At 32.0% G+C, this 27,289-nt stretch overlaps 1 protein-coding gene across 2 annotated transcripts in view; it reads right to left on the bottom strand.

Annotated features, from left to right (window-relative positions):
- Nucleotides 1–2,441: 2,441 nt before the first annotated feature.
- Nucleotides 2,442–27,289, bottom strand: part of LOC124356616 (protein croquemort-like) — a 36,611-nt gene continuing 11,763 nt past the window's right edge. For both annotated transcript variants that reach the window (XM_046807721.1, XM_046807720.1), the window contains exons 3-9: nt 19,104–19,261; nt 18,060–18,201; nt 15,568–15,780; nt 11,516–11,733; nt 10,032–10,323; nt 9,399–9,472; nt 2,442–6,433 (exon numbers count right to left, since the gene is read on the bottom strand). In XM_046807721.1, the coding sequence (XP_046663677.1) occupies nt 6,151–6,433; nt 9,399–9,472; nt 10,032–10,323; nt 11,516–11,733; nt 15,568–15,780; nt 18,060–18,201; nt 19,104–19,261 (1,380 nt within the window). In that variant the 3' untranslated portion in view covers nt 2,442–6,150. The remainder of the gene's footprint in view (nt 6,434–9,398; nt 9,473–10,031; nt 10,324–11,515; nt 11,734–15,567; nt 15,781–18,059; nt 18,202–19,103; nt 19,262–27,289) is intronic.

Here is a 27,289-nt window from a genome sequence, read left to right as displayed (position 1 = left end):
GACCTAACGGTATTAGACGTCCGTCCTGCCGTTATAATGCAAGTAGTACTTTATCATTGTGATGTACTTGAAGCTGTACTTTATATCTGCTCACAAATGGTAGCTTGTGTGCGTCTGTGTTGCACAAATATAACTTTTTGTTACTAAATCTTAACGCCTAACACAATTGGTACCGCAATAATAATAATAAAATAAATTTTAAGTAATCTTTATGTATCATTTTAAGATATTGTACGTGAGAATTTAAGCAATAATAATATTTGATAAATAAAACAGTTACTTTACTAAACGTCGTTGGTTAAATTATTTGACATTTTATTATTATAATTTCCTGTACTCTGGACAGAAGGTGATATGTATGTATAGTACTAGTAAATTTGTGCTCATTTTAGTCGATTTAGTTTTATTAAGGTAAATTACATTGGGAATACACATTTATGTACATTACGATATGTTTTCAGGCAAGTTACAACAACAAAACAAGAACAAACTACTGTTTAGAGGTTATGTAATTTATAAACAGAATTTCTATAAAGTGTCTTATATTCTATACGATATTTTTTTTAATTTGGTCGTTCGATTAAACAAGTAAAGAAAAACACAGAAATAATTTCATATACACTTTTTTTAACGAGTATCGTATTTAATAATACAATAGTTTTATTTATTTTAAAACTGTTTATTTACGGGAATGCTAATGTAATTAATACTGTAAACCAGGGCTGCCCAACCGAATCCGGCCCGCGAGTCAGTTTTATGTGGCCCGCCTTGTTGCCAAAACAACCCAATTTGTTTACAAGAATTTGAAATATTAAATAAATACAAATTTTGAGAACCAAGCAGTCCAGCCGATTTCACGTAGAACGAGCCGTATTCTTTTGGTGGAGTATGAGTGTTGAAAGAAGTAAAGTAGTTGCAGACAGATTTCACTGACTACGGTGGTGGCTGCCGGCTGGCGAATAGAGCGCGCGTAAAGCACGGCACAGCGCGCGGTGCGGCGACGTAACCCCTACCCAACTCAAGGTCATCACTCGCCACGTAATTTGTATGTCCTAGTATCCTAGTAGGATTAATTTAAATCAATGTATTCAATTTATTGGTGACTTTTTTATTGTTCACTCAGAATTAGAGCAAACATCCAAAAGTCTGGGTTTATATTTATTTGTACTAAAAGAACCTAAAAACATAATATAAACCTTTACCTAACAACTAATAAATAATAAGAAATTACAATAATCAGGAAACAAGGGCCAAATAACCTTAAAACTCATATTTTGCACAAGATTTCTGGAACAAACCCCGGGCAATACGTTTTGTTTGGGGTTCCAAATCCCCTGGGATGTTGGCCCGCCTGTCCATAAAGGGTTTACAATATGGCCCTTGAGTAAAAACGGTTGGGCACCCCTACTGTAAACAATATATATTGTTTCATCAGGGATTTGTTTTGACATATAAAAATATGATTCCTATAGGCTACTTCAGTATCATGATCATAATATATTGATGTTTTACACTCTCCACCCCAGTAAAACATAATGAGAAAACCAAGCTGCAAACTCCGTATCATTCATATCTGTGTGAGGAATCAAAACGTGTGAATTGTTCTGTCTACATACATATTGTTTTTATGCAGGCCTTCTAATATATAGTTAACATTCTACAACATATTCTATATCTTTCTCATTATTTTTCCAAATAAATTCCTAGCAACAGTCAACAACGTAGCTAGGAAAAAAATGGGGGGGAGGGACAGATAACCTATATTTCCCCGTAGTGGTTAGAGAGTAAGGCCCCATTTTGTTCCTTAAACAGTTCTTGACCCGCTTTTGTTGAGAAAAATCTTTCAGCAGTACATGTCAGTAATACTGAATTATTTAAATAATAATAATTGTTTACTAAAAAAGTTATTAAAAAATTGAAAATTTAGGGGGGGTCCGGACCCCTTAGACACCCCGTCTGGTTACGTCCTTGGCAACAGTTTTTTCTATCTTTAATTATATTATTTAAACTTTTTCTTAGTTTTTATTGCAAATGTTAAAACTATTTTATGGCTTTTTTATATAGTACAGTATATAAAAATCAGTGAAGTAATTTTCTACATTACCAACTCGTATTTTTTTCTCGTGTGTATTCCCAGATTCCTCTTTCAAGCCCCGAATGTATTCTATAACATTGTTACCATTTGAGATTCTTTGTCGACGTAAGATACCTTTAATAAGTAAGTTGTTGTATCTATATATATGTTAGCCTGAGCTATATTCATTTGTAATGTAGTCAGTAGAAAAGCTTTCACACTACGTGTAAAAATAATGTAATTGTTTTAGAAACACTTAAAAAGTAATAAACACTAACAATTAATCATTAATGTTAATTGAAAATAAAACGAAATTTTACCTGAAGTGCATAATATTAGTCTATCTTTCCAAATAAAAAACCCCCAGTTTTATTTACATCAAAATATTTATTTTCAGTTTGTATAAATAATAATAACATAATTTATATTGAGCTTATCTAGTTTTCCTATTACAGTTCACATATAATATACAGGTAAGATTAACATTTTACAACATCTAACAACATTATAACATTATTATATTTAAGATCACCTTTCATGTCTTATGTAAAGCAGTTATGAAACCTTTAATAAATATGTTTGATAGATTATTTTATCACGTACTTTTTCCTTTGGAAACAATACATCATTAACATAGCTTAATTGACATGATTTAAAATCAGAACTACAATTATTACATTGACGAGTGAACTTAGTTAAGATATCTAGAAAAACACTTATTATCTGTTTCTAATTACCCAGTATACTAAAGTCATGCATTCACAAGTCACAAAATAAAACATGAAGTGAAATAAACACAATTAATTAAATCGACAGCTATACAAAAGAATTTGTTTTTTTTTTCGAACTATCCATTTACTATCTTTTTTATAACGCTGTTATGTTAATCAATATCAATATTATTTGTTTCTTATCTCTAATTAACGTACGCACTACACGTACAAACACCTGTGTTTCAACTGATGTACGGTTTTGCAAATTTCCAACTGTACTGAAAGGACCTTGAGTTTTAGCCGACTAGAACAATACTAAATTTTAAAATTACTACACCCTTATTATTTGCCATATGGGAGGTGTCTCATTAAAAATCATTTTTGGTACTTTGGTCTTATACAGAGGTCACTATTTCTAGAACAGTTTTTCTTACCGGGAACCTAAAAAATACAATATTAGAAAGAAAAAACTTCATTTGACCTACTGTGAAAATGTTATGACATTATTAAGATCGGTTCTTGTTTTCTACCAAACAAAAGGAAGCAATGACAGCGAGAAGTAGGCCACTCTGTGCCCATTTGTTATTAAGCGATATAAGCACAGGTTTACATTAGGTTGTCTTAAATACGTTACTACTATAGTACCAAAGTTAAAGATAACTTTTACGAGCGCTGACGTGATCTGAATTTGAATTCAGGTGCTATCTTGAAGGATGATTTTATTCCCAGAAGTGTGGCACCACCCGCGCCACCGAGAACCCCAATGATGGTCATGGGCATTTCCTAACGGTACTTTCCATACGTCAGATCACGTTGGGCGATTTGCCAAGTGAACTGAGGTCGAGAAAGTACCTATTGGAAAATCGGTGGCGCCTCCCGCACTTCTGGCGGAAAACAGAAAAAAATTCCCTATAGATAGTACCTAAATTCAAGCTCAGATCACGTGAGCGCTCGTAAATGTCGATTTTAAATTTTTTATGTCTATAATACGTAAGTATATAATATATACTATAATACGTAAGTATATACTATATACTTACGTATTATTGATAGCCTGCAACAAATAGTAGATAGGGACATAGTTGCCGCCTTTTCACCGACATCCTTCCTTTCGGTACGCAGAAGACAATAAGCGATCTTCATAATGACATGGAATTTTCACAGAAAGTCAAATAAAGTCTATTATTTCCAATGATGTAGATGTTTTAGGTAACAAAAACTGTTAAAGAAATAATGGCCTCTGGATAATACTAAAATAGGCTACACTTTTTTAAATCGTAATAAAAATATTAAAAAACCTTAAATAGTCAAAAACAAAGGTTTGCATTCAAATTAATTATATATTTAAATTGAGACCCTTAAATAACTCTACGACACAGATAATGGCGTAGAAGTGTTTGAGAATTATCATTGTTCATATTGGGCTAAAATCAAGATGTTCTCATTAGAGCCGGTTCTTCAGTGTAAATAAATGTGAACTACCATCATCTAGTAGCTTCTGCCAATGTATGCTTCGAGCACAGCAGTGCCGTAACTAGTTCTGTTGGGGTGAATCTGATCCAAAGAGCATAATTCACCGGCGTGTATGGATTAAATATTAATTAAAATAAATAATATACGCCTAATTTAGAGTCAAAACTTTACCTGTTGTACTTAAAACAGGTTGAGTTGCTGTTATAATATATAGTTGAATTCTTTAGGGGGCTTTAAGGGGAGGGGGGCTATCTCCCTCACTCCCTCCTTAGTTACATCACTGAAGCACACTATGAATGAAAAGAAATACAGATTCTTAATTGATGAGACGGAAAAAGTACTTAACTTAACGATAAAGTAAAAATGAGAGCGGCAAATTGTGATTTTACCTAGGACAGTTAATACTCTTATACTATGAAATCGATTACATTAGATAAACAATTGAAATATTGTATTAAGCACGGAAAAATTGGCCTTTTTCACTAATACTTTCGTATGATAACCAAACAGCATATCAGTGAAAACCTGTTTTGGCTTCATATATTGCATAATAAAATAAAAGTTGACATAGCACAATCCCTCCTGATATGGTCCGTACTAAAAGAAATCATTGTATACTTAATCTTGAACAACTTACATATTATAAATCTAAACTTAACATAAACTGTTAAATAGACGTTACATTCTTATCAAAACGCAAGATATTAAACAAATATTACCTAAGTACGGTATCACTGTTTACACTTAACTAAAACTTAACAACGATATAAACATTTGGCACATAACATTCGAACAACTAACAACTATATATTCGTGTACTTTACAGTTACTAATATATTGGCACTCACTAATTACATGACTACGACTAAAGGTTATAATACACAAATCAACTTATAAGTAGTTTCTCTAGATTCGCATCAAAACGTAGGATCGGATTGACTTGAATACTTTAAGTAGCCTAAATTTAAATCAACTTATGATAGCGTAATGGTTGTTATTTACCTATAAAAATAACAAGTGTTATTGTGTTATTATATTATGGCCGTTAGGTTATTTCCCTCCTGTTTCTGTAACATGCGATATGTGGCATTGAATTAAATGTCTCCCCTATCCGTCTGGATAGCTTCGGTTTAGAATGAAATATTTATTAATTTTGTTACATTTTCTGACAACGATACAGCAACTCATGTACGTCCATGTAAACTATATGTTATAAAATAAAGTTATGATTTGATTACGATAATGAGATTGTGTGAACGAACACTTTTACAATTTGCACGGTTAACTGAGTCATTTAACGCTAAAATTTTGTTAAATATTGTGTTATACCACTGTTATATTTACAGTTTGATTGAAATAAATATAATCCCATAAGTTACACACTTATAAAACAAAGCGGTTCGAGAAGCCTCAAAGAGGATCTTCTTGTGTGTTAGCACACTTGAAATAAATAAAATAAATGTTTTATTCTGAATAACAGATTAAATTCTTAATAAAATAGTTTTTACAAGAGTAGTTTGGGGAGTTCCAAACAGTGGTTTTAGAACAATCACACTGTGATAACAGCCCTGTTAAATATAATTTAAATAAATGTAAAATTGAAAACAAACCCAGCTAACTTCGGTAGTGAAATATTAATAAATAGAAAGCGCCTAGGGGCAACTCCGTCACCCAGCTACTTGAGGGTCCGTTTGGGGGGGGGGGAGTGTACATGGCAACCTTATCCAGGCGATGTTAAGGCCACACAAAACTCACAAGGTCGGTTTAGCATTATCTTCATGCCGGGGTACGTAGCAACCGATCTGCCCACCGTCCGCACTAAACACCACGTAAGAAATGCCATTTCTCTAGTTCAAGAATTCCTCGACTTGATCCCCTGTTTGGTCAGGTTCATGACTTGATGGTTGGGGTCGACGGCTGGTTTTGGGATTGTTCGAGGGCGACATGCCCAGGAGGCTTGACTGGTTCTTGGTCTGAGGGTTTTCTCCTGGCGCGGAGGACGAGGTTGATCAGAAGAACGATACCTGTGATGAGTGCGGAGCAGCCGGTCACCACTCCGACTGTTGGTAGCAACAGGGCCATCCGCAGTTCCCGAGCGAGTCGTTCACTGATCGTCACCCGCTGGTCGACCCACAGCACCGGGAACACAGTCTTGGGAACCTTCTTGTACATCCTGCACAGGGAGAAAGCACGCTATCATTGGTTACAATACTGAATAGATTATAGTTCTGGAACTATTACTCAAAATGAGAAGGACCAAACCTTTTGCGTCTCTGGCATCCAGATCAATCACATAAATATATAGAACAGTACTATCGCTGAACAAAAACAGAAGATCACCTCAAAAATGTTGTACATTTTATAGTTAACAAAGAGTAATAAGATTCAGATCTGCAAGAAACTCCCAGTAATAAATGAAGATTTTTTACGTGGATATTGCTACATATAATACTTTATGATGAGTCGAAATGAACGAATGGGCATAAAGAATCGAGTCAATATTATTTAACTTCCGGTTTTGCAAATTCAGGTAATGAGTAGGAAACAGGGTTTTCCGGACACTTACCATCGTTCAGTGATACAAGACATCAGTAAAAATACTTTTCGAGATCTGCAATCTGGTCTCTTCTTCAGGTAAATAACTAACCTAACACATAACTACAAAATAGGTTAAAATAAACAAATCATACCAGAGCGTTGTGACACGCGTGAGTCAGGAATCAAAATCACCATGTTGTGTGTCAACTTCACCAACTCTAAAACATGCACTTAATAAAAACCTAAACACAATTCTAATTGTTAAAACCGTACTACAAAATACAGGTCACAACAGGTCTGAATTCGCCGACCAACTACCACCTACGACGTCTGGTATGATTTGTTTATTTTAACCTAGTTTGTATATTATGTGTTAGTTTAGTTACTTGCCTGAAGAAGAGATCAGATTGCAGATCTCGAAAGGTAGTATTAATAATTTATTGCATCACTGACGATGGCAAATGTCCAGGAAAATCCTTCCATCGTCAAAAACAAACTTCAATCAGGTAATGACTTAGCTTCAAAGCTTTCTTTGAGGATAAAAAGAAAATAGCAAATTAAAACTCGTATACTTTGAACGGAAATCACATTTTCCACTTTCATTGGTATATAGTTCAGTGATTCCATAAGTAAATATTAAGAAACCATACTGGGCAAGGAAAGTATAACGCAAGTTTTGAAATTGTTCCAATAATACAACTGATTTAAAGACTTAAATATTTATCATAAGAACACAAGATCTATCGTCAATATTATTGCATTAACCCTATCATTCCCTCCGGTTGAATAGTCAGTGACTTAAGGTCTGAAGGAAGAAGGTCAACATAATTTTACTTTGATGAAAATATTTAATATAATTTTATAGTATTGTCATGACACTCTGAACAACCCAAAGACTAATAAACAATTAATAAAATATTCTTGAAGTAATTATTATTTAGTAAATCAATTCTACATTTTCATTTCACAAAAGCAAATGCCAAAGTTGTATCTTTCCTTTATCATTTAACATCTTTCCTCATTTAGTTAATGTTATCGCCATTGGTACGAGATAATGTTAGTGTCTATTAATAAAGTACAAATTTATTTAATGAATAAGTTAATAAACGTGGCAGTAAATGCCTCTTTAGTAGTATTGGGCTATCCGAAAGTGAGTTAATTTGGATTTAAAACGCTCTGATAATATTGCCAAATAATGTCCATGACCTTACTTACACTTAGTGGGGAGAATTGTTTTAGTAAATTATACGAAAATAATTAATTGGTTACAGTTCGTGTATTGTTAATTTATGACGGTGAATTGTCCTGTGCAATAATCTTCTGAAAAACATTTCAATTCCAATATTTTACTTATTTGCATTGGTTCATAACGACGTTGAGTGATTAAATAAAGAAGCACTCACTTTGTACATGGCATTATTTGATACTTAATTCAAAATATAATCATTCACTTGTAAGAATATTTTAGAAGTCAAGGATCTCGAGTTTTACAAGATTAAATCAAAATTAAAATTAAAAAACTATTACGCCCTCATTTATGCCGTAGAAGTATGGGAGATGTCTTATAACATATAGTTTTTATCTTAATAAAAATCTTAAAAATCTAGAAGAGTGGAAAATAAAAGTTTTAGTGCGTATTAATTGTATATTTAAATTGAGGCAGTTAAATCTACGATGCAAATAATGGCGTAAAAGCGCTTAAGAATTGGCATTGTTCTTATTGGACTAAAATAAAAATGTTCTCAGTAGAACATGTGTAAATAGAAGAGAACTCTTAAGTGTAAATGTAAACCACTATCGTATAGTAGCTTCTGCCAATGTATGCTTGGAGCACGCCAGTGCCGTAACTAGTTCTGTTGGGAGGAATCTGGCGTGATGAGCACACCACACATTGGTGTATGGAATACATCTTAATTAAAATCAATTAGATATGCCTAACTCAGAGTCTGTTTGACTGTTGTATTTAACACAGGTTGAGTTGTTGTCATAATATATATTTAAATTTTTAGGAGGCTTTGAGGGGGGATCTTTCACCTCTCTCAACCACCCCTCTCTTAGTTATGCTACTGGAGCACAGTATTAATAAAATACAATTTCTTAATTGATAAGGTAGAATAACATAAAATGGCTATATTAAGTAATAAAGTGAAGTTAAATAATAATGATAAATAATTTGGTATACTTAATATTATTCTAACATAATGTAATAACCCTAAAATATTGTAGCAATTACATAGTCTCAAACCATTGTGCAACAACTAATATTTACTATTAAGTAGACATTTTATTTATTTGAAAGTGTATTTTCTGATTTTACCGAGTATTTCAACCTTGAAAAAATATTCAACATGGTGAGATTTTTCGATTTTGTATCGTGACAAAATTAAAGTTAACATTCTTTGTGACAAACATCAGGAAATTAGAATTTGAACCGTAGTACTTAACTTGCAAAAGTACTGTAACATACATCTTATTAACTGTATGATTCAACTAATTTCAAACGCTATTTACAGAATTATATGCACAGTGATAATACATAACCAAATTTAACAAGACTTACATAAAAAACTGTCTAGTAATCAAATAACAAAATAACTTACGAAAAATGAGAAAAAGGTTGCATGAGCATGTTTAATTGCACTCTGGCGCCGACATCAATGGGAATTCCATATGTCTAGAAAATACAAAACATAATTTTAGTGATAATATACTGTACATAAATATGAATCAAGTTACAATAGCTCAACTACAAAATAGCATTACTTAAAGATTATTTTATTTTTTAATAGGAACACCATCGCTTATAACGCTAACTATGCGATTTATCTTAAATCACTCTGTTTTAAACAATAGCTTTATCCAACATTTAAGTTCCAGGCAGCACATGTTTGGTTGCACAAGACAATTCTTGAACTATTTCTTGCTCATTGTGGAGAGTAATCTTAAGTTAGCAAATGTTAAACTGAGTTTAATGATGTAAACATTGTTTTGTCGTGGTGAGAACCAAAAAACTTAGATGGTAGTTATAACTCAAGCATAAAAATCAAGAACTTTTTACTTTTACGATAAAATGAAATTATAACATAATTGTAATTAGGTTTTAATCAAGCCATAGACAAGACCACCAATATACTTGAATGATATCTTGTACATGAGGACTGAATGTTTAAACAGTATTATCAGATTCTGTAAATTCCCTATTCCCAAATCCACACAAACCAATTAGGACCTACGGGCTCGACGGTGAAGTAGAATTGGTGCCTCTGGGGGTCTGGGCGTAGCCCTTGGACTCTGCTGAGATACACAGGATTGGCGTCGAGGAAGTGGGGGAAGGATACGAAGACCGGTGCTCCGAACCTGCAGGAGGTCATGTTCATCAAGCCGCTGGGGAGGCACTCCCCGTTGCAGAAACAAGAATTGTCTTCGTCCCTGCTTTCAGAGTCCACGAAGTCTGTCCGCCCGATGAACTTGTGACCTTGAAGACCGTGAACCTCTTCTTCGTTCGAGTACTGGAACGGCAGCGTCCTAAAGCCATAAGATAGAATTCGAATAAGATACAGTTTTAAAACGTGGTAGGCCTATTTTTTAATCCATCTGAAGTAACTACCACTAATAATATTTTTGTCTATTATTTTATAAAATAAAACACACAATATTATCCAATAATTTTATTTTTTCACTCGAGGCCTTTCGATATCAAAGACGCCATCGTCAGGTGTGAATCAACAATTTGATATTTTATAAATATTTTACAATTTAAAACAATTATCAGCTGAACAAAGCTTAATACACGATTTGTACAGTTAAAATTAAAAGTAAAATAAATATTAATATATATATAACAGTTTAAGTCAAAACGAATTCAGTTATATTTTAAGGAAGTGTGAATTTTGAATTGGTCCAAAACCATTGTTCCATATTTTATCTTTATGTTCTTTTATGTATTAATAATCTTTATTTTATTAATAATCTATAGTTGCAAAACATGGAATTATAGATAAACCTAAATTAATTACCCCTTATAATATTTTTTCTATTATTTAAAAAAATAAAACTCACAATTATCCAATGATTTTATTTTTTTTACACGAGGCCTCTAGACATCAAAGATGCCATCGTCAGGTGTGAATCAACAATTTGAAATTGTATAAATATTTTACAATTTCAAACAATTATCAGCTGAATAAAGCTTAATACACGATTTGTACAGTCAAAAGTAAAAGTAAAATAAATATTAATTTATGTATAAAAGTTTGGGTCGAAAAGAATTTAAGTATATTTAAAGGGAGGGTGAATTTTAAATCGGTTCAAAATCATTGTATCATATTTTATCTTTATTTTGTATGTATTCATATTTTTTTACTTTTAACTATAAAAATCGTATAGTAAGCTTTATTCAGCAGATAATTGTTTTATATTGTAAAATATTTATACTCTTTAAAATTGTGATTTCACACCAGACGATGGATGTGATGATTTCACACCATCTTTGATGTCGAAAGGCCTCGTGTGAAAAAATAAAATTATTGGATGATTGTGAATTTTCTTTTATCAAATAATAGAACATAGTTTTTCCAATAAGAAGAGATCCTCCTGCAATAAAATATAATTTATTTTAGCAAAAAATGAACGATTATTTTCAACATGAAATTATCTATCAGAGTGGGCTACATTTTTAAGATTCAAAACTTTAACGAACTCCTATGCATCACATTACCTGCAGAGATCTTGACTGAAGAGCTCCAACCGGGTTTCTTTGCCAATGAGCCCTGGAGGGAACAGGTCTCCAGAGAATCCGCGCACCTCCCCACAGCTACCGGAGAAGAATCCTGTGTCCTTCTTGTTGTTCCACGCGTGTACAGTACCCAGCTTGGACATGTCGGATACGCCTGTGTCCAGATTGAACCAGCCATCAAACGTGTGTGAGGCATTTCTCTGAGGAAATTGTAATAAATTATTTTGGTTGTAAGGAAAATCAGACTCATCAAACGATAAAGTAGAACAATAATTAGGTTCAGCATCGTAATACTTCATGCCAGTTCAATTGGTGACAGAGAATATTAGAAGACTATTATCGAGATAGTGTAAATGTATTGGTCTGAATGCTTCAACTTGTAACTGACAACTCTACCCGATGTTTCCAAGTTAATTAACATTCCGGCCAAGAAAGTAGCCAGAAAAATTTTGGGGGGTCAAGACAATTTTCCGTAGTGAACAGAAAGTAAAACCCCAATTTGTTCCTTAAAAAGTTCGTAACACGTTTCTATGTTGAGAACGATCTTTCAACAGTACATGTCAGTAATATTGAATTATTTAAATAATAATAATCGTTTACTAAAATAGTAATTAGAAAAATTGAAAACTTGGGGGGGGGAGGATTGGGACCCCTTGGACCCTTTGCTGGCTACGTCCTTGACTCCACCCTTAAGAATATTTTGTGGTATTTTAATGTCCTTCTAAAATGTTTATTATTTTATGATTAAGTTTGCGTTTATTCTGATGAATATTTTTAACACTGAAAATTTAAGATCCTAAAATATTTTGCCTTTGAAAATATCTGTTCAATGTGATCTAAGTAAGACTGGATGGTTATTAATTTATTATTGGCTGAGCTTTAGCAAAGCTTTATCGCTCGAAAAGTTCCCAATCTGTCTGTCTATCTCGAAATTCAATTTCTATATAATGAACATTGAGTTGGATGATGGCGTCGTTGCTACATAGGATTTAGCTGAACGTTAGCGGATGTTTGTTTACATTGGCCTTATGGGTAACTATGATGGTAACGAGGTTCACTAACGTCAATCGGACCGCAGATAACGTGAAGATTAAGTCAGCGTTATTAATAAACCAATACAATCATTGCAGAAATTAAATAGTACGAAAGTCACGTTAAATTGCCGATCCTTTTGTCCCCCCCCCCCCCCCCGAGTACTGGGCTATTAAATAATTAACTGATTTACAAGCCCTCTCTTATAGGCCTACATCTTAGACAGTAACAATATTATAAGGGATGCACACTCATCATACACATTATTAATTTATAATTTGACGTCCGTTGGCTTAAAATAATGAATAAAAATTATTGTTTTAAATTGTGAAAATTTCCTTCTTATATTTAACTAAATTATATATCATAATGCAATATTGGCACCACAGTTTTTACAAAAAATCTACTTTTATCATTAAATGTGTATTATTTTAACAACGAATAGCCGTCAATCTGTGTGATGTTATTAATTCAAGTATATGTGGTTTTCAAGTTTATTACTTTTTTCAAACCATTCTAATGTTGTTTCTGAGATCAGTATATAATAATTTAATAACTATCACTGTAATACTAGATTGTTATTAATTTAATAAAACTGGTTGAACATTTCTGTACCATGCGAAATGTTATTAATTAAAATAAAATTATTAAAAATTTATATAAAAAAATAATAAAATGATAAAAATAATAAAATAAAAAATAAAATAAAATAAGAATAAAAATTAAATTATTAATTGTTATTTCTTTTGCGAAATAGCTATTTAACTGTCAAACTACTTATTTATTTTCCGTTAATAGTTTTGGTGTGTTGATTTTTGTATATCATATTATTAGTTTGTTCATATGTATAAAAAATGTAATATTAATTAATTAAAGTAAATTATTATTACATTTATTATAATACTACCTTATAGTAGGTTGAGTTGGCAACATAATATATTTTGGCAAATAAATAAATAAAAATGAAATTTTATAAATAAAACAAGTTTATATATAAAAAGGATTTAACACTGTTTTTATTTGAATAACATACTTCATAATTAATGAATTGACCGTTCCTACCGTCACATATAAAATTGTCAAACTATACAACATAATAAAAAAGTAAATACAATCTCGTAAACCTGATGTAAGAAAAGCAAGTAAACTATTGTTATAGTGTTAAGGACGTTTAATAATCTCTGGAGACTATTCAGGAGTTTGTTTTTACGTTAAAACAAACAAAAAGTTGTGTAACTACGAATCGGAAATGCTTACTCTACAGCTGCATGTGATTATTACGGATGAGAGCGCTAGGGGCTATCTTCGCGCTATTTTCACAAGAACAACGTTAAACCTTTAACCATTTTATTCCCTTAAGATTTACTTCATTACTAAAACTACGGTTTATATACGCCTTTACGTGGTTTTTAGTTACACCGATATTATTATTCTACAAAAATATCTCATAGTTGTTTGAATAAAATTAAAACATCTCTTTAAAATAAAAACAAACATTTTATTTTTGGTACTGTTTTTATGGCACAAACTGACATTAATTTCATAAAAGCTCGTCTTCAAGTTACATAACAATAAAACCCTGGAACTAACTGTAGCGCTATTCGATGGCCAAGCCTAGTACTACCATTAACGTAACGTAACGCAACACTAGTGAATTCTGTTGACTGATCTTAGTTAAAGCCTCATTGAGATGACTAGTTTGTATTGTATCCTTGTTTTAAATGATTGAAGTTAACGCGGTGTTTGTAGACTATCGGTTTGCGCGAGTTTCTATCTTGTTTTAATCCAACTTCTAACAAAAACTTAAAACAAAACAATTTTGGTTTCGAAATGCTGGTTATATTCTATATAATTACAAATATCATAATAACAAGTACCAATGCATAGCAATTAAATATTGTAAAGATGTCACCTAAAGTTGCGAAAAGCATATAGTACCTTATTATTGGTTAAAGCAAACACCATAAATAATTGATTTACTTTTAAATAAAAACAAATTCTGTTTGAAATTACGAGCGATTACAAATATTTGCATTATGTGATCAAAGAAAGTATATTTTTCGCTTGTTTATAAGCTATTCCCCGCTAATTTGCTACCAAAGATATTACGCTTCTTGTCGTATAATTTGTGTGTAAGATTGTTATTGAGATTAAGTTTCTAGAACTTTAGCAAAATATGTTTCGAACTTTTTAAAATTTTAAAACATTACTTAAGATTTATTTGTATTGTAATTAAATTTTTAGAACCCTTTAACAATATTTTGTATATTAAAAACAGTTTAAAGTATATTACATATTATTTAAAATAAAGTTATATTTTAAAATTCTTTAGATAGGTTTTACACACCAATCAGCCTATTTTAAATTAATTTTTATAAACATTTTTCGTCATGTAATTTGTGTCTAAAATTGTTATTTAGCTTAAGTTTCTAAGACTGTGTGGCAAAATTATTTTGTGTTTTTTAAATGTTTAAAAACTACAAAACATTTATTTGTACTGTAATTAATTTTTTTAACTCTTTTAACGATATTTTATATATTAAAACATAGTTTAATTAAATAAAATTATATTTTAAAATGCTTTGGATAAATTTTAAACACAAATCAGCCTAAACAATTTTTTTGCCCTAATGTTGAATTTTGTAAACATCGAGTATTGTGTAATTCAAATACTTATTATAGCCAGAATTGTTAAAACTTTTATTTTAACATTATAAGTTAGATCTAAGTAAGATAAAAGAAACAAAATGTACTCTGCAACGTATTTTTTTTGTTTTAAGTTGGTCGTGGATATGCTATGGATTCACAAGACAGAATTTCCAACCTGTAGTCATTTGGCATTTCGTGTTGGCCTTCAAACAAAGAACAAAACACATAACGTAGATAAATTATGGGAAGGGTTGATTCAATAAGAAATTCTTGATTAAATTCTTAAAGAACTAAAATCCAAAAAAGATCACTTGAGATTCTAATCAACTGTACATAGATACCACATCACTTACCAGATAGAACCAGGCGAACTTGTCGAAAGGACTTGACAGGTCGGTGAGCTTGGGCAGGTTGTTGGCTATGGTCATCAGGTTGTTGGTGTACCCGTCAAACAGCAGGTCTCTGACCGAGTGACTCACGGATATCCTCTGCTGGGTGAAACCAAAGGCCATGTCGACGGACTTCTGGTGGATGTAACCGGAATTCCGCAACATATATGCTGCAGTCTACCGACAAAAGTAAATTTCACGTAAAATATCAACACTTTTAAGAAAACATATTGATATAGGCTATATTGCTTTTTATTTAATTTTAAGTATAGTTATTATTCGTAAAATAGTTCATGAAAAGAACATTTTGTAAAATAATTTATATTCAATTAACTCAATAGCGCTCTTTTTTTACTAGGAATGTTTAGTCTCACAATAGATCAAATATACAAAACGACAATCATATTATTTAAGCTAGTTCCTCCTTTTATAGCTCATGCTTGGTCAAGGAAAAGAATAGAAGTTCAACACAAAATGAATCATATTTCTTACATAATAAAATTTAAATTATAATTTTTAACACGTGAGGGTCGCTTGTATTTCAGTACGTCACAAAAATAGGTTGCGATCAAGGTTTTGGCTGGGAAATATTTTCCCCGTGGAGTGTTAAATATTGTTATTTTCTTTTTTGTCTTCTGAGTTGATCTCAGAAAACGTTAATTCAAGTTCAAAAACAAAAATACTGTACACTTTCACCTACACATTGGTATGATTACAGGACGGTAATATATCCATATCTCTATAAAGTACAGTAACAATCAGAACAATAAATAAATAACTGAGTGAGCTATCTCATTCAACATGACAATAAATAACAATAAAGATATTAACATGACAATAAATAAATATATTTACAATACAAATTTTTGCAATAGTCAGTAAAATAAATAACTATCCAACAGACATAAATAACTAATAACCAATGCATATCCAACAACAATAATTGCCAATAAAATCCAAAAATGTATTAATTACGTATTAACAAATATGGAACATATCAATTATTAACTATTAACAATTTGCAAAATTGTTAATTTTCTACTTTAAAAGCCTGTAACTGTCCTTGGAGTGTTAAATATTGTATTTTTTCTTGTTTGCCTTCTAATGTTATCTCCAAAAACGTTAGGGATAGAGGACAATCTAAAAGTTAATTTTTAGGCTAAAGGTGCTTACCATGCAATAAGTAAAAAGATATTTTGTGAAATAAACTCTATAAATCCTGTGGCCAACATTTTATTACTTGTTTTGAGTAAGATAGAAAACCTGAAATTTGCGTAAAAAACGGGTTTTCTAGAACACTGCTTTCTAGAGTTTAGGAATCTGCCTTAAATTGAATATTTTGTTCGAAAGGATCAGAATTTGGATTGTGTGAGTCATAGGGCTCGTCAAATTAGTCTTAATTTGAAGTGTTCATCGATACGTATTCCATCTGTTTAAAAGTATGTAATACAATTCTCCATTCTATAGGAATGAGACCCATTCTTGAACAAACCAAGACTACTTAACATGTCTCTGATAGAATGATCTAGTAATTATTTAAAAAGAGTATTCTCGTCTTGTCAAAAGTTGAAGTGATCTACGTATTTACGTAATTTTACGTGATTATATGATCAAAGAAATTGTTGACAACTTTTTTACAGAATTGATTTTCAAGACTTTCTATACTATATACGGTACATATTTTATATGGCATTATTTTTCCAGAAAGTCTTCACGTCTTTCCTTTTTTCCATTTGGGCTTGATTATGCAGTTCTCTAAATTTTCTGCTTTATATAATGTACTCGTAATTCCTCATGAAGTAATAAAAAAAGAACTGTAAAAAATTCCAGAAATAATGTTAAATGTACATGATTTACGTGAATATCGCTAATTTTTGTAACACTTGATGATGTGTCGAAAGGAACATAAGGAATCGGGTCAATATTATTCAACTTCCATTTTTGCCAATTCAGGTAATGACTAAGCTCCAAAGCTTTCTTCGAGGGTAAAATGAGAATAGTAAATGAAAACTGGAAGGATTTGAGCGGAAATCACATTTTCCCTTTTATTGACACTTCAGTTTTGTTCAGTGATTCCAGTAATAAATATTTAAGAAAACCATACTGGGCAAGGAAATTATAACGCAAGTTTTGAAATTATTCCGATAATACAACTGATTAAAAAAAAACTTAAGTATTTATTATAAAATCCCTAATTTTCCTACTTTATATATCTGTAAATTCCTAATTAAGTGATAAAAAAAGTACTTCTCAGTTTCTAGGGGTTATGTTAAAGAGCTATGAACTAAAATAAATATTTTTCCTACAAAAAGTAGATTTCACCGTCTTAACCTGGCGTACAGACACCACAACTATCTCAGTCATTCTACCTAGTAATATTCAAAGCTAGTAATTTTGAGGCTTAAAACGCGACCAATATCTCTGTTGGTCTCTAAGAAAGTGGTTTCACCTCTCACCAGAGTGACCCCGTTGACCGTGGTGACCACATCCTCCAGAGACCCCGCAGACTCAGCCTGGTTGAAGTGCCACGTCCTCACTTGCCGGTAACTGACAGTTCCGTTCCGGTTCCATGTTATGTTCACTTTCTCTCTGGTCTCACTGAAAAAAAAAGTAAAGATGTCTTATTTTACCAGGCGAAGTTAGGGCTAAGAAGCCCTCTCTAACATTTAACCTGGGTTAACACAAAATTAAAGTTAGTTAAACCGCTACACCAAGAGCTGAGTTTAAACAACTCAGAAGATTCTTTGCGAAAATACTAGCAGCTATCCACGGCTTCTCACGCTATTTGTAGGATTTGCACTTGTATGAGCAGTTTTGGTGTGAACGAATTATATTTCCGATGCCAATGTTGAGTTTACGTTCTTGCCACGATCCAGAAAGTCTGTCAAAAAGTGTATATTTATGACCAATGTAATTTACTCCAGTCTTAACATTAGTTCCATAGTTAATTTTGCATTATTACACTAACAAGAGAATATATGTACATACAAAGATCTGAGAAGCCTACTTCTCTCAAAAGACAACCAAGATGGATTTTATGAAAGTCTTTAAATTAGAAAGACTTTTTTTAACTAATACTTAATATTTGGTAAAAACGTACAGTTAAAAGTATATTTTCACTAAAACTTTTAATTTTCTTATCTGGAACTTTCCTTATTTTGTACTCAACAGCGGTTGCATAAAAGGAGTGGTATTAATATTAAGCTTCCTTTATGCTTTTGCACTATAAATGTAAACAACTTGAAAATAGTAGCTAAACTAATTAGACATATTATGGTTAAGCTGTCATAAAACAACGTTCAACAGTTGATTACATTTGATATGCTCTTTCAATTAACGTTTCACAATTTTACAGACCAAGATGGAATACCAGTGGGGAGGGATTATCGATATAAGAGTATGCCTTTATTCATACCAGGGACGTAAGAACATTAATGTAAAATTTCAGTACACAACAAAGGGACTTTCGCACTTAAAATATGATTAGGATATAAACTTACTAAAATCTGTAAGGTCCGAGTTCGTTGAAGGCAGGTATGTAGTCCTTGCCGATGTCTCTCGGGTTGGTCCAGTTGAAGAGGTAGAAGTCGAGTGTGATCGGGATGGGAGTTTTCCGCCAGTGTTTGAAACTCTGTGACGTCGGACTCAACTGAAACTCCTGTGGGCAACGGAGTTCTCTTGAGACACTTAACCATGGAATGTGAATAGAGGCAACGTCAATTTTTAGTATGGTGTCGTGATAGAACGACTGCTTCCATTTACACTCTAGATTCCAATTTTGGAAATAAGGAAAAAATGGTAAACTACAATAAAATAAATTATCACCGCTTCTTTTTAACTGTGCATTAGAGTACGTCATGAGGGAATGGGAAAGAAATAACCAAAAAAACAAAAAGATTGGATATCAAAGGGACAACATTAATCTGAACTGTTTGGGGATTGCTGATGACTTAGCTCTTTTGGCCAATGACATTCAGGAAACAAAACAGCAAATTAAATCTTTACAAGATATAGCTCAGAAAATTGGTTTAAATATATCGTTTGAAAAAAACAGAAGTTTTATTAACGCAGCCTCCACTTGCAAATAAAATAAGGTTGGACAACCACAATATAAAAATTGTGCAGAAATTTAAATACTTAGGAGAAGTAATCACTTATAACCTGAATGAAAAACCATCTTGGCAAAGTAAAATAGACAAACTAACTAAGATTAAACATGCTACTAAGAATACGTATAATAAAAGATGTCTTTCAATAAATACAAAATTAAGACACTACAAAACAGTTGCTCTGCCACAAATTACATACGCAAGTGAAACAATATTTAAAACAACAAATACAATTGCAATAGATAAGGTTCTTAAGACGGAGAGAAGAATAGTCAGAACTTGTAACAAAAACTATCAAGTAGACGGAGTTTGGAGACTAGCTTAAAATGAAACAGTCTACAAAAATATAGAACCTATTACAAGTATAATTAAAAAGAAACGAATATCATTCCTGGGGCATTTGTTGAGAACACCTGAAAATATAATTAGCAGGAAATAGTAGAAAAACTGTGGTATAGTAAAAGTGACATTAAATGGATCACAGAATTAAGGGAAGATATGAGAGAGTTACAAATTACAGTAGAGGATTTAAAACACAAGACAAACACATTGAAGATATTAAATGACAAACACTCTACAGTACAGCTGAAAAGAAACAAACAACGAATAGGAAGAGTGGTTCCGGAGGAGGAAAGGAAATTACGCTCGGAAAGGATGAAGAAATATTGGGTGGATAAAAGAAGAAAGACTAGAAAATATAAAGTGACTAAAGTGGTCCAATGTAGGCCATAAAATTATAAATAAATAAACAATAAAATAAATAATAATATATAATTATATTATTGAATAATAAATATTATTATTACTATTTTATATATTATTAATATTTTTGTATTTTTATATTATATTATTTTGCTATATTATTTATTATTATTATTTTATTTTATTTTTCATTTTTCATTATTATTATATTTATTATAATTATTAATAACTAATTTAATTATTTTAATTTAAAGAGAGTCCTTCTTTAAACCAAGACGAAACTATATATAACTATGTAATGTTAAAGGCTTTGCAGAATGCCCCGCAGAACTGAGCAAATTCCAGTCAAATTTCATGATAATACTACATTTTTAGGATTAGTAGTTCTAAATTAAGTTCTAGTATTTTTGCAATTAAAAGGTCGTCTCTACCTCGAAATTCAATAACGCTTAAACAATAACGAAATTCATTAAGTCTATTTATTTGGCTTTGATCCACTCAGACATCTCATATGGAGTGGCAGTGTATGGGTAAACATCTCTCTGTAATATGGAAAGAATATTTATCCCTTAAAGAAAAGCCATAAGAATTGTGTTAAATCTCGATCATGATGTAAATTGTAAAAATCACTTCACTGAAATGGGAATAATGACAGTCTACATTTATATAAAACTGTTTTGTATGTGAAAATAATTTGACACATTACCTAAAAATTTTGACAAACATAGCTATAACACAATAAATAAACACAATTTACAAATAATTAAACATAATAAAGAAACTTTTTAAAGAAGCCAACTTATATAGGAATACAGTTTTTTTAACCAACTCCCAAAAACGATAAAAAAATAAAACAAGTTTGACGAACTTCAAAAATCTTTAAAATCATTTCTTGTTGAGGCTGCCTTGTTCAATTTTAATAAATACTGGTCAAAAACAAACTCATGATTTTGTACTTTATTTGCCTTTGTACTTTAAGTAAAAATTGACACCATTCATGTATACAGTTGTACATTTGACGAATAAAGAAGTTTTAGAATTCATTTAAACTGAATTCTTATTAACGACGATATAATCTCAAAGACGAACGGACAGACAATTATAGAATTTGCACTCCAAATGCAATATAGCCCTTCCCTGAGGTCTAAACTAGGACGAAACTACTGCCTACCAGTTGGTAGGGTTTTCAAGTCTCTATGACTTTTCTATTGTAATTATCTCAAAGACGACAGACTGCCTTTTGATCTTTTGATCCAAATATGTATAGTGTTTTTCTTTGGACAATTGGAACCTATGTTCCTAGAACCATTATATAAAGAGTTATCGCAAAGATGGACTACCCTTTGACTTCTTACCCCAAAATCTATAGCAATCTTACTTTGACCAAGAAGAGTCTATGTGCAAAGTATCAAGTCTCTAGGGCCTTTATAACAAGAGTTATCGCACAGATAAGCAAAAAGAATTCTCTTTGATCTTTTACCCAAAAATCTACAACCTTTTTCTTTTGACCAAGAGAAGCATATGTACTCTAGGATGCCCTTTCTACCGGATGTAATAGCACATACGGACTGACAATACAATTTCAATATGGCCCCGTCGCGTCGAACTATTAATAGAAAGATACAAAAAATATAGACTGGTCATTGTAAACCTCGAAATCAACACCAAAGAAGAGAGAAAGAGTTGAAGTGGTTTGGATGTCATCCTAGTTGTCGAGTTCTCCAATGGCACTCATTTAATACAATATCAAGTTCTCAACCATTAATACGTAACCTTATACAACGTTTTTTCACTGCACAACCACTTATACACGTTCTGAAAAAAGGAACAATCTGTGTCATTAAAATAAGTTAGATAGGACTAGCAAAGTAAAAAACTACAAATATTACGTTCTACATTGCGCAATGAATGTAATATTAGATTTTCTCCTAACTTGTTATTAATTGCCAGAGAAGTAACTATTAACCTTTTATAAAAATGAACTCTTATTTTACTCTGTCCATTTACATTTAAAAATTTGAATATTGTTAACAAATTCCAAAAAGGTAACTTTCTTGCGTTATTGGTAAAACTAGAAATACATGTTACTACAATGTACATGTTTATAAGGTTTACAGTGATTCAGAAAGAATTTTGCAGAGAAGAAAAATGTCCGTATCATGGGAGTAATTTTCTATGTAACCTGCAAGACATCTCCGATCTTAGAACTGCCTCCACCAGTCAAAATCCGCTGTTAGAGGGAGAAATATGTATTGTTATTTATTAATACAAAAATAACAGTTTAATACCATACGTCTTCCTTGTGGGTGGCCTCACCAGCCCTGGTATTTACTGTAAATAACATCAGTTGTTTGAAGCAAAATATACCACAACAGTTATTTATTGAGAATTCTAAGAAATTCTAGGAAACGTCTCCGCAATCAACAAGATCAGAACAACACCGTGTTCAGTAGTAGGGCAGTAAACAAATGTTGATATTGACCTTTCATTATCAGCGATAAAGATTCGCCCACGAGTACGACCCCGCGCGAGTAACTCAGCAAAGATTTATGTGTTTATATTGCATGAAGATTACTCGTTCTTAGTCATGTACTCGCTAAGCGTTTTATGCTTTTTTATGCTTTTTTGTAGTGTTCTAGAGCGTTATGAGGAAAGTACTTAGTGACATCATTGATTCGCGAGAAATGAGTTCGAATAAACTTTGCTCTTAAAGTTCGAGTGATTTTTTATACAAGGTTTTCTTTTCTTCTGACCTTCTTATAGGGGATACCCTTAGAGATAGGTCTTCCCACACAAGACAGAGTTTAAGGTGGCTATAATCTCAGGGTGACAAAGAACTTTTATAATTATCACACATCCAGCCCTATATTATGAATCCTGTGCTTTAAAAATAGCATCTATTTCAACCATAACCTCAATATATAAAGAATTTTGCTTTTGCTTGCTGTATTCTTTATAGTTATAACAATAAACTATTTGTCAACCTACTGATGAAGTCCAAATTTCGCTGTGTATGTAATTAGTAAAATAAACTTTTCTCCCTTATTTATAGGGTAAATAAATACGACTAGGAAATAAGGGATTTCAGGTCCATCGCAAGTGATGTTACATTAGAACAAACTAAATAAATGTTATTATTATGTTAGATTAATAGATAGATTATTTTAGACAATATAGATTTTTAGTTAAGCAGCGTTAGCAAATCTCTTGTAAATCTCAAAACTGTTTTCTCTGTAATCCATTGTAAATGTTCACTGAGTTATTGTTAATTTTTTCCAGTTACATATTATACAATTGAACACTAAATCAAACCGTTTAGTAAGTGCAAGTTACTGCCACGTTTTTAAAATTGGGAACCAGTAAAAATCTCAATGTATCACAATAATTAGCCAAAACATATTTACCTAACACTCCAGCCCAACGTGTAAACTTATGATAATGATGCTTACAATTACGGTAGAGAAATATTATTGACGCCTGGGAAGTGTTAAAGGCAAAGAGGAATTTTACATAAAAAATATCAAATTTTCATACACAAAAATATCAGTGATAAGTACTCTTCGTGTTGAAGAAGAATTGATTTTTACAACTCTAATAACAAATCTGTTATTACTATATTGTAAATACTAGGCTATATATTAAATATTTCCATTTTCTTTACACATAATAGGCCTTATTAAATTGCTCAGGACCAAAGAATTACAAACCTATTAGTTCGCTTTTCTGGGATTGTGTGTTATTATTGAAGAAAAAAATACTTGTTCTAATAAATTCTTCGGTAGTTTATAAAACAGGCATCTATACAGTAATATAGTGTAAGTAATAAAAGACGTCAGTTTACTTGGAATAAACAGTATAATTACATATAATATAAATAAACACGAATATGCTTCTAAAATAATGATGTAACAATAACAATAAAAATGCAGAAAATTCTTCCACCATGCTAAATTTAGGATAAGAAAAACAAACAAAAAAGTCTTGGGAGGAAAGCTGGGAAGGAAAGACCTAACTATAAATGTTCAACTTGTTCTTAAAATTTAAGTAGATTCAGGCTTGCACATCTTAAAATGCAAGTAGATTCAGGATTGTACATCTTAAAATGCAAGTAGATTCAGGATTGCACATCTTAAAATGCAAGTAGATTCAGGATTTCACATATTAAAATGCAAGTAGATTCAGGATTTCACATATTAAAATGCAAGTAGATTCAGGATTGCACGTTCTAAAATGCAAGTAGATTCAGGGTTGCACATCTTAAAATGCAAGTAGATTCAGGATTTCACATATTAAAATGCAAGTAGATTCAGGATTGCACATCTTAAAATGCAAGTAGATTCAGGATTTCACATATTAAAATGCAAGTAGATTCAGGATTGCACATCTTAAAATGCAAGTAGATTCAGGATTGCACATCTTAAAATGCAAGTAGATTCAGGGTTGCACATCTTAAAATGCAAGTAGATTCAGGATTTCACATATTAAAATGCAAGTAGATTCAGGGTACCATATCTTTTGGGGCTACCTACCATTATTCTCACAAATCTGTTAGTTGCTGCTTACAAAGAAGTTATAAGAAGTAATATGCTAGTTGATGTGTGTTTGTATTGTAAACAGTAATTTTACTTACAAGACGTTCATTATGTTCCTATAGTTTAGGGAAAAAAATGTATCTACGAGCAAATTTACGTTTTATTGATACAGCTTTATTAGGTTCTATCAACAAGATAAAAAGAAAATCAATTTAGTGAAGCAATCAGAGTTCAGAAATATAGTCTGGCCTTTGCTTTCAGAAGTGTTTTCTGTTAGTTTAAATATAAATATTATTACTTATTATGACACCTTCCCAGTAGTATTTTATAACAATTTATAAAAACATAATATCTTCTAAGGAAAATTTGATACCTCTCTCATGGAAATTGCAAGATTTTAACATGCCGCGCTTATTGTTTATATTACGATGCACTTACGACTTTCTCAGTTTTAGACACAATGGCTAACTTAAATTTTCCAACTTTGTTTATTTTAATGTGTAAATTTGCTAGTTATCCATTTTGTTTTTACCCAATCCAATTTAAAAAATTTCTTATATTTGTTTGCCTCAAATGAAATGTATGTTTCTGTTGAGAACCTCAGAACTAAGTATAAAATACTTACTTATAGAGTTAAACAGATTTTCCCAAGTTTGATAAGGTCAAAGTTCTCAAACGGTCTAAGAAAATAGTATTTTCCAGTTTTTGTGTACCTTTAAGTTGGAACTCTTTTGTATTGTTTCCCAGCCATAACATTGACGAAACGGTGTATTGATTCAAATTTATTCGGTAGGAAAAACCTATTTAAGCAAATAACCTAGTCCATATAAAAACCAATTACAATTCACTGTAATTTTAAGTTCCATAAATTCTGTTAATTTACACTAATGTACAGGCTCAACTATTCTAATTTAATTTTCCATAGAGTAAATGTAACTAGCCGACTAGTTACCATTTATGTAATCCACAAAAAAAGATTATTGCTACAAAAGCTACCAGTTTCGATGAACAAGATAGGAGTGGGCCACACACCAAGTGGTGCAGAACTGTCTTCGCTAAGGTTGCTTCCACAAGAGTAATACTCTTGACAATTTCATTCCCGAGATGTCCTGTGGTTACAGAGACACACAGACAACATACAGAAAAATGTTTAAACCCCCATCCCTGGCATAAAAAAAGAAATTTTGTCAGTCTACTAAGTGATAGGCTTCAATGACGTTCAGACAAATTCATGGAAGGACATGCACCTTCATAGAACTTATTGTTGACTACATAAAAGTGAAGTTTCATTCAAAATTTTAATCTCCAGATAATCATTATTGAGATGTCTTGCCACATTCACATTTTTGCTCATTCATTTAGGTTTCACAGCAGTGTTTACATAATAAACGTTCCGACGAGGTAGGGCACTGCAACGCAAAGCGCTAAAACCTGATCTTGTCACCAATTTTAACACTGAAGTTCACTCTATTATTTTTTATTTTTACCATATTAATAATATATATATATATATATATATATATATATATATATATATAATTTCAATAAACATTGAATCACAAAAAGTACTTGCTCCGCCGGGAGTCAAATCCGGATCTCTCACTTGCCGGGTGAACGAGCTACTATTACACCACAGAGCGATTACTTTCTCCGATTATTTTGTATTTGGCCGTATCTGTCACATATGCGTTTAAATAAGCAAACTAACTATGATCGGAAGACCAAATGCCCGTCAAACATTTAATATGTCATATATATATTAATTAATAATATATTATATGTGTGTGTGTGTGTGTGTGTGTGTGTGTGTGTGTGTGTGTGTGTGTGTGTGTGTGTGTGTGTGTGTGTGTGTGTGTGTGTGTGTGTGTGTGTGTGTGTGTGTGTGTGTGTGTGTGTGTGTGTGTGTGTGTGTGTGTGTGTGTGTGTGTGTGTGTGTGTGTGTGTGTGTGTGTGTGTGTGTGTGTGTGTGTGTGTGTGTGTGTGTGTGTGTGTGTGTGTGTGTGTGTGGTGTGTGTGTGTGTGTGTGTGTGTGTGTGTGTGTGTGTGTGTGTGTGTGTGTGTGTGTGTGTGTGTGTGTGTGTGTGTGTGTGTGTGTGTGTGTGTGTGTGTGTGTGTGTGTGTGTGTGTGTGTGTGTGTGTGTGTGTGTGTGTGTGTGTGTGTGTGTGTGTGTGTGTGTGTGTGTGTGTGTGTGTGTGTGTGTGTGTGTGTGTGTGTGTGTGTGTGTGTGTGTGTGTGTGTGTGTGTGTGTGTGTGTGTGTGTGTGTGTGTGTGTGTGTGTGTGTGTGTGTGTGTGTGTGTGTGTGTGTGTGTACATATCTTAAATGTATTCATATGATTATACT

The sequence above is a fragment of the Homalodisca vitripennis genome, chromosome 3 (assembly GCF_021130785.1).
Source record: "Homalodisca vitripennis isolate AUS2020 chromosome 3, UT_GWSS_2.1, whole genome shotgun sequence".
Lineage (NCBI taxonomy): Eukaryota > Metazoa > Arthropoda > Insecta > Hemiptera > Cicadellidae > Homalodisca > Homalodisca vitripennis.
The sequence above is the reverse complement of the archived record's forward strand: the minus strand, read 5'-3'. Positions and strand labels throughout refer to the sequence as shown.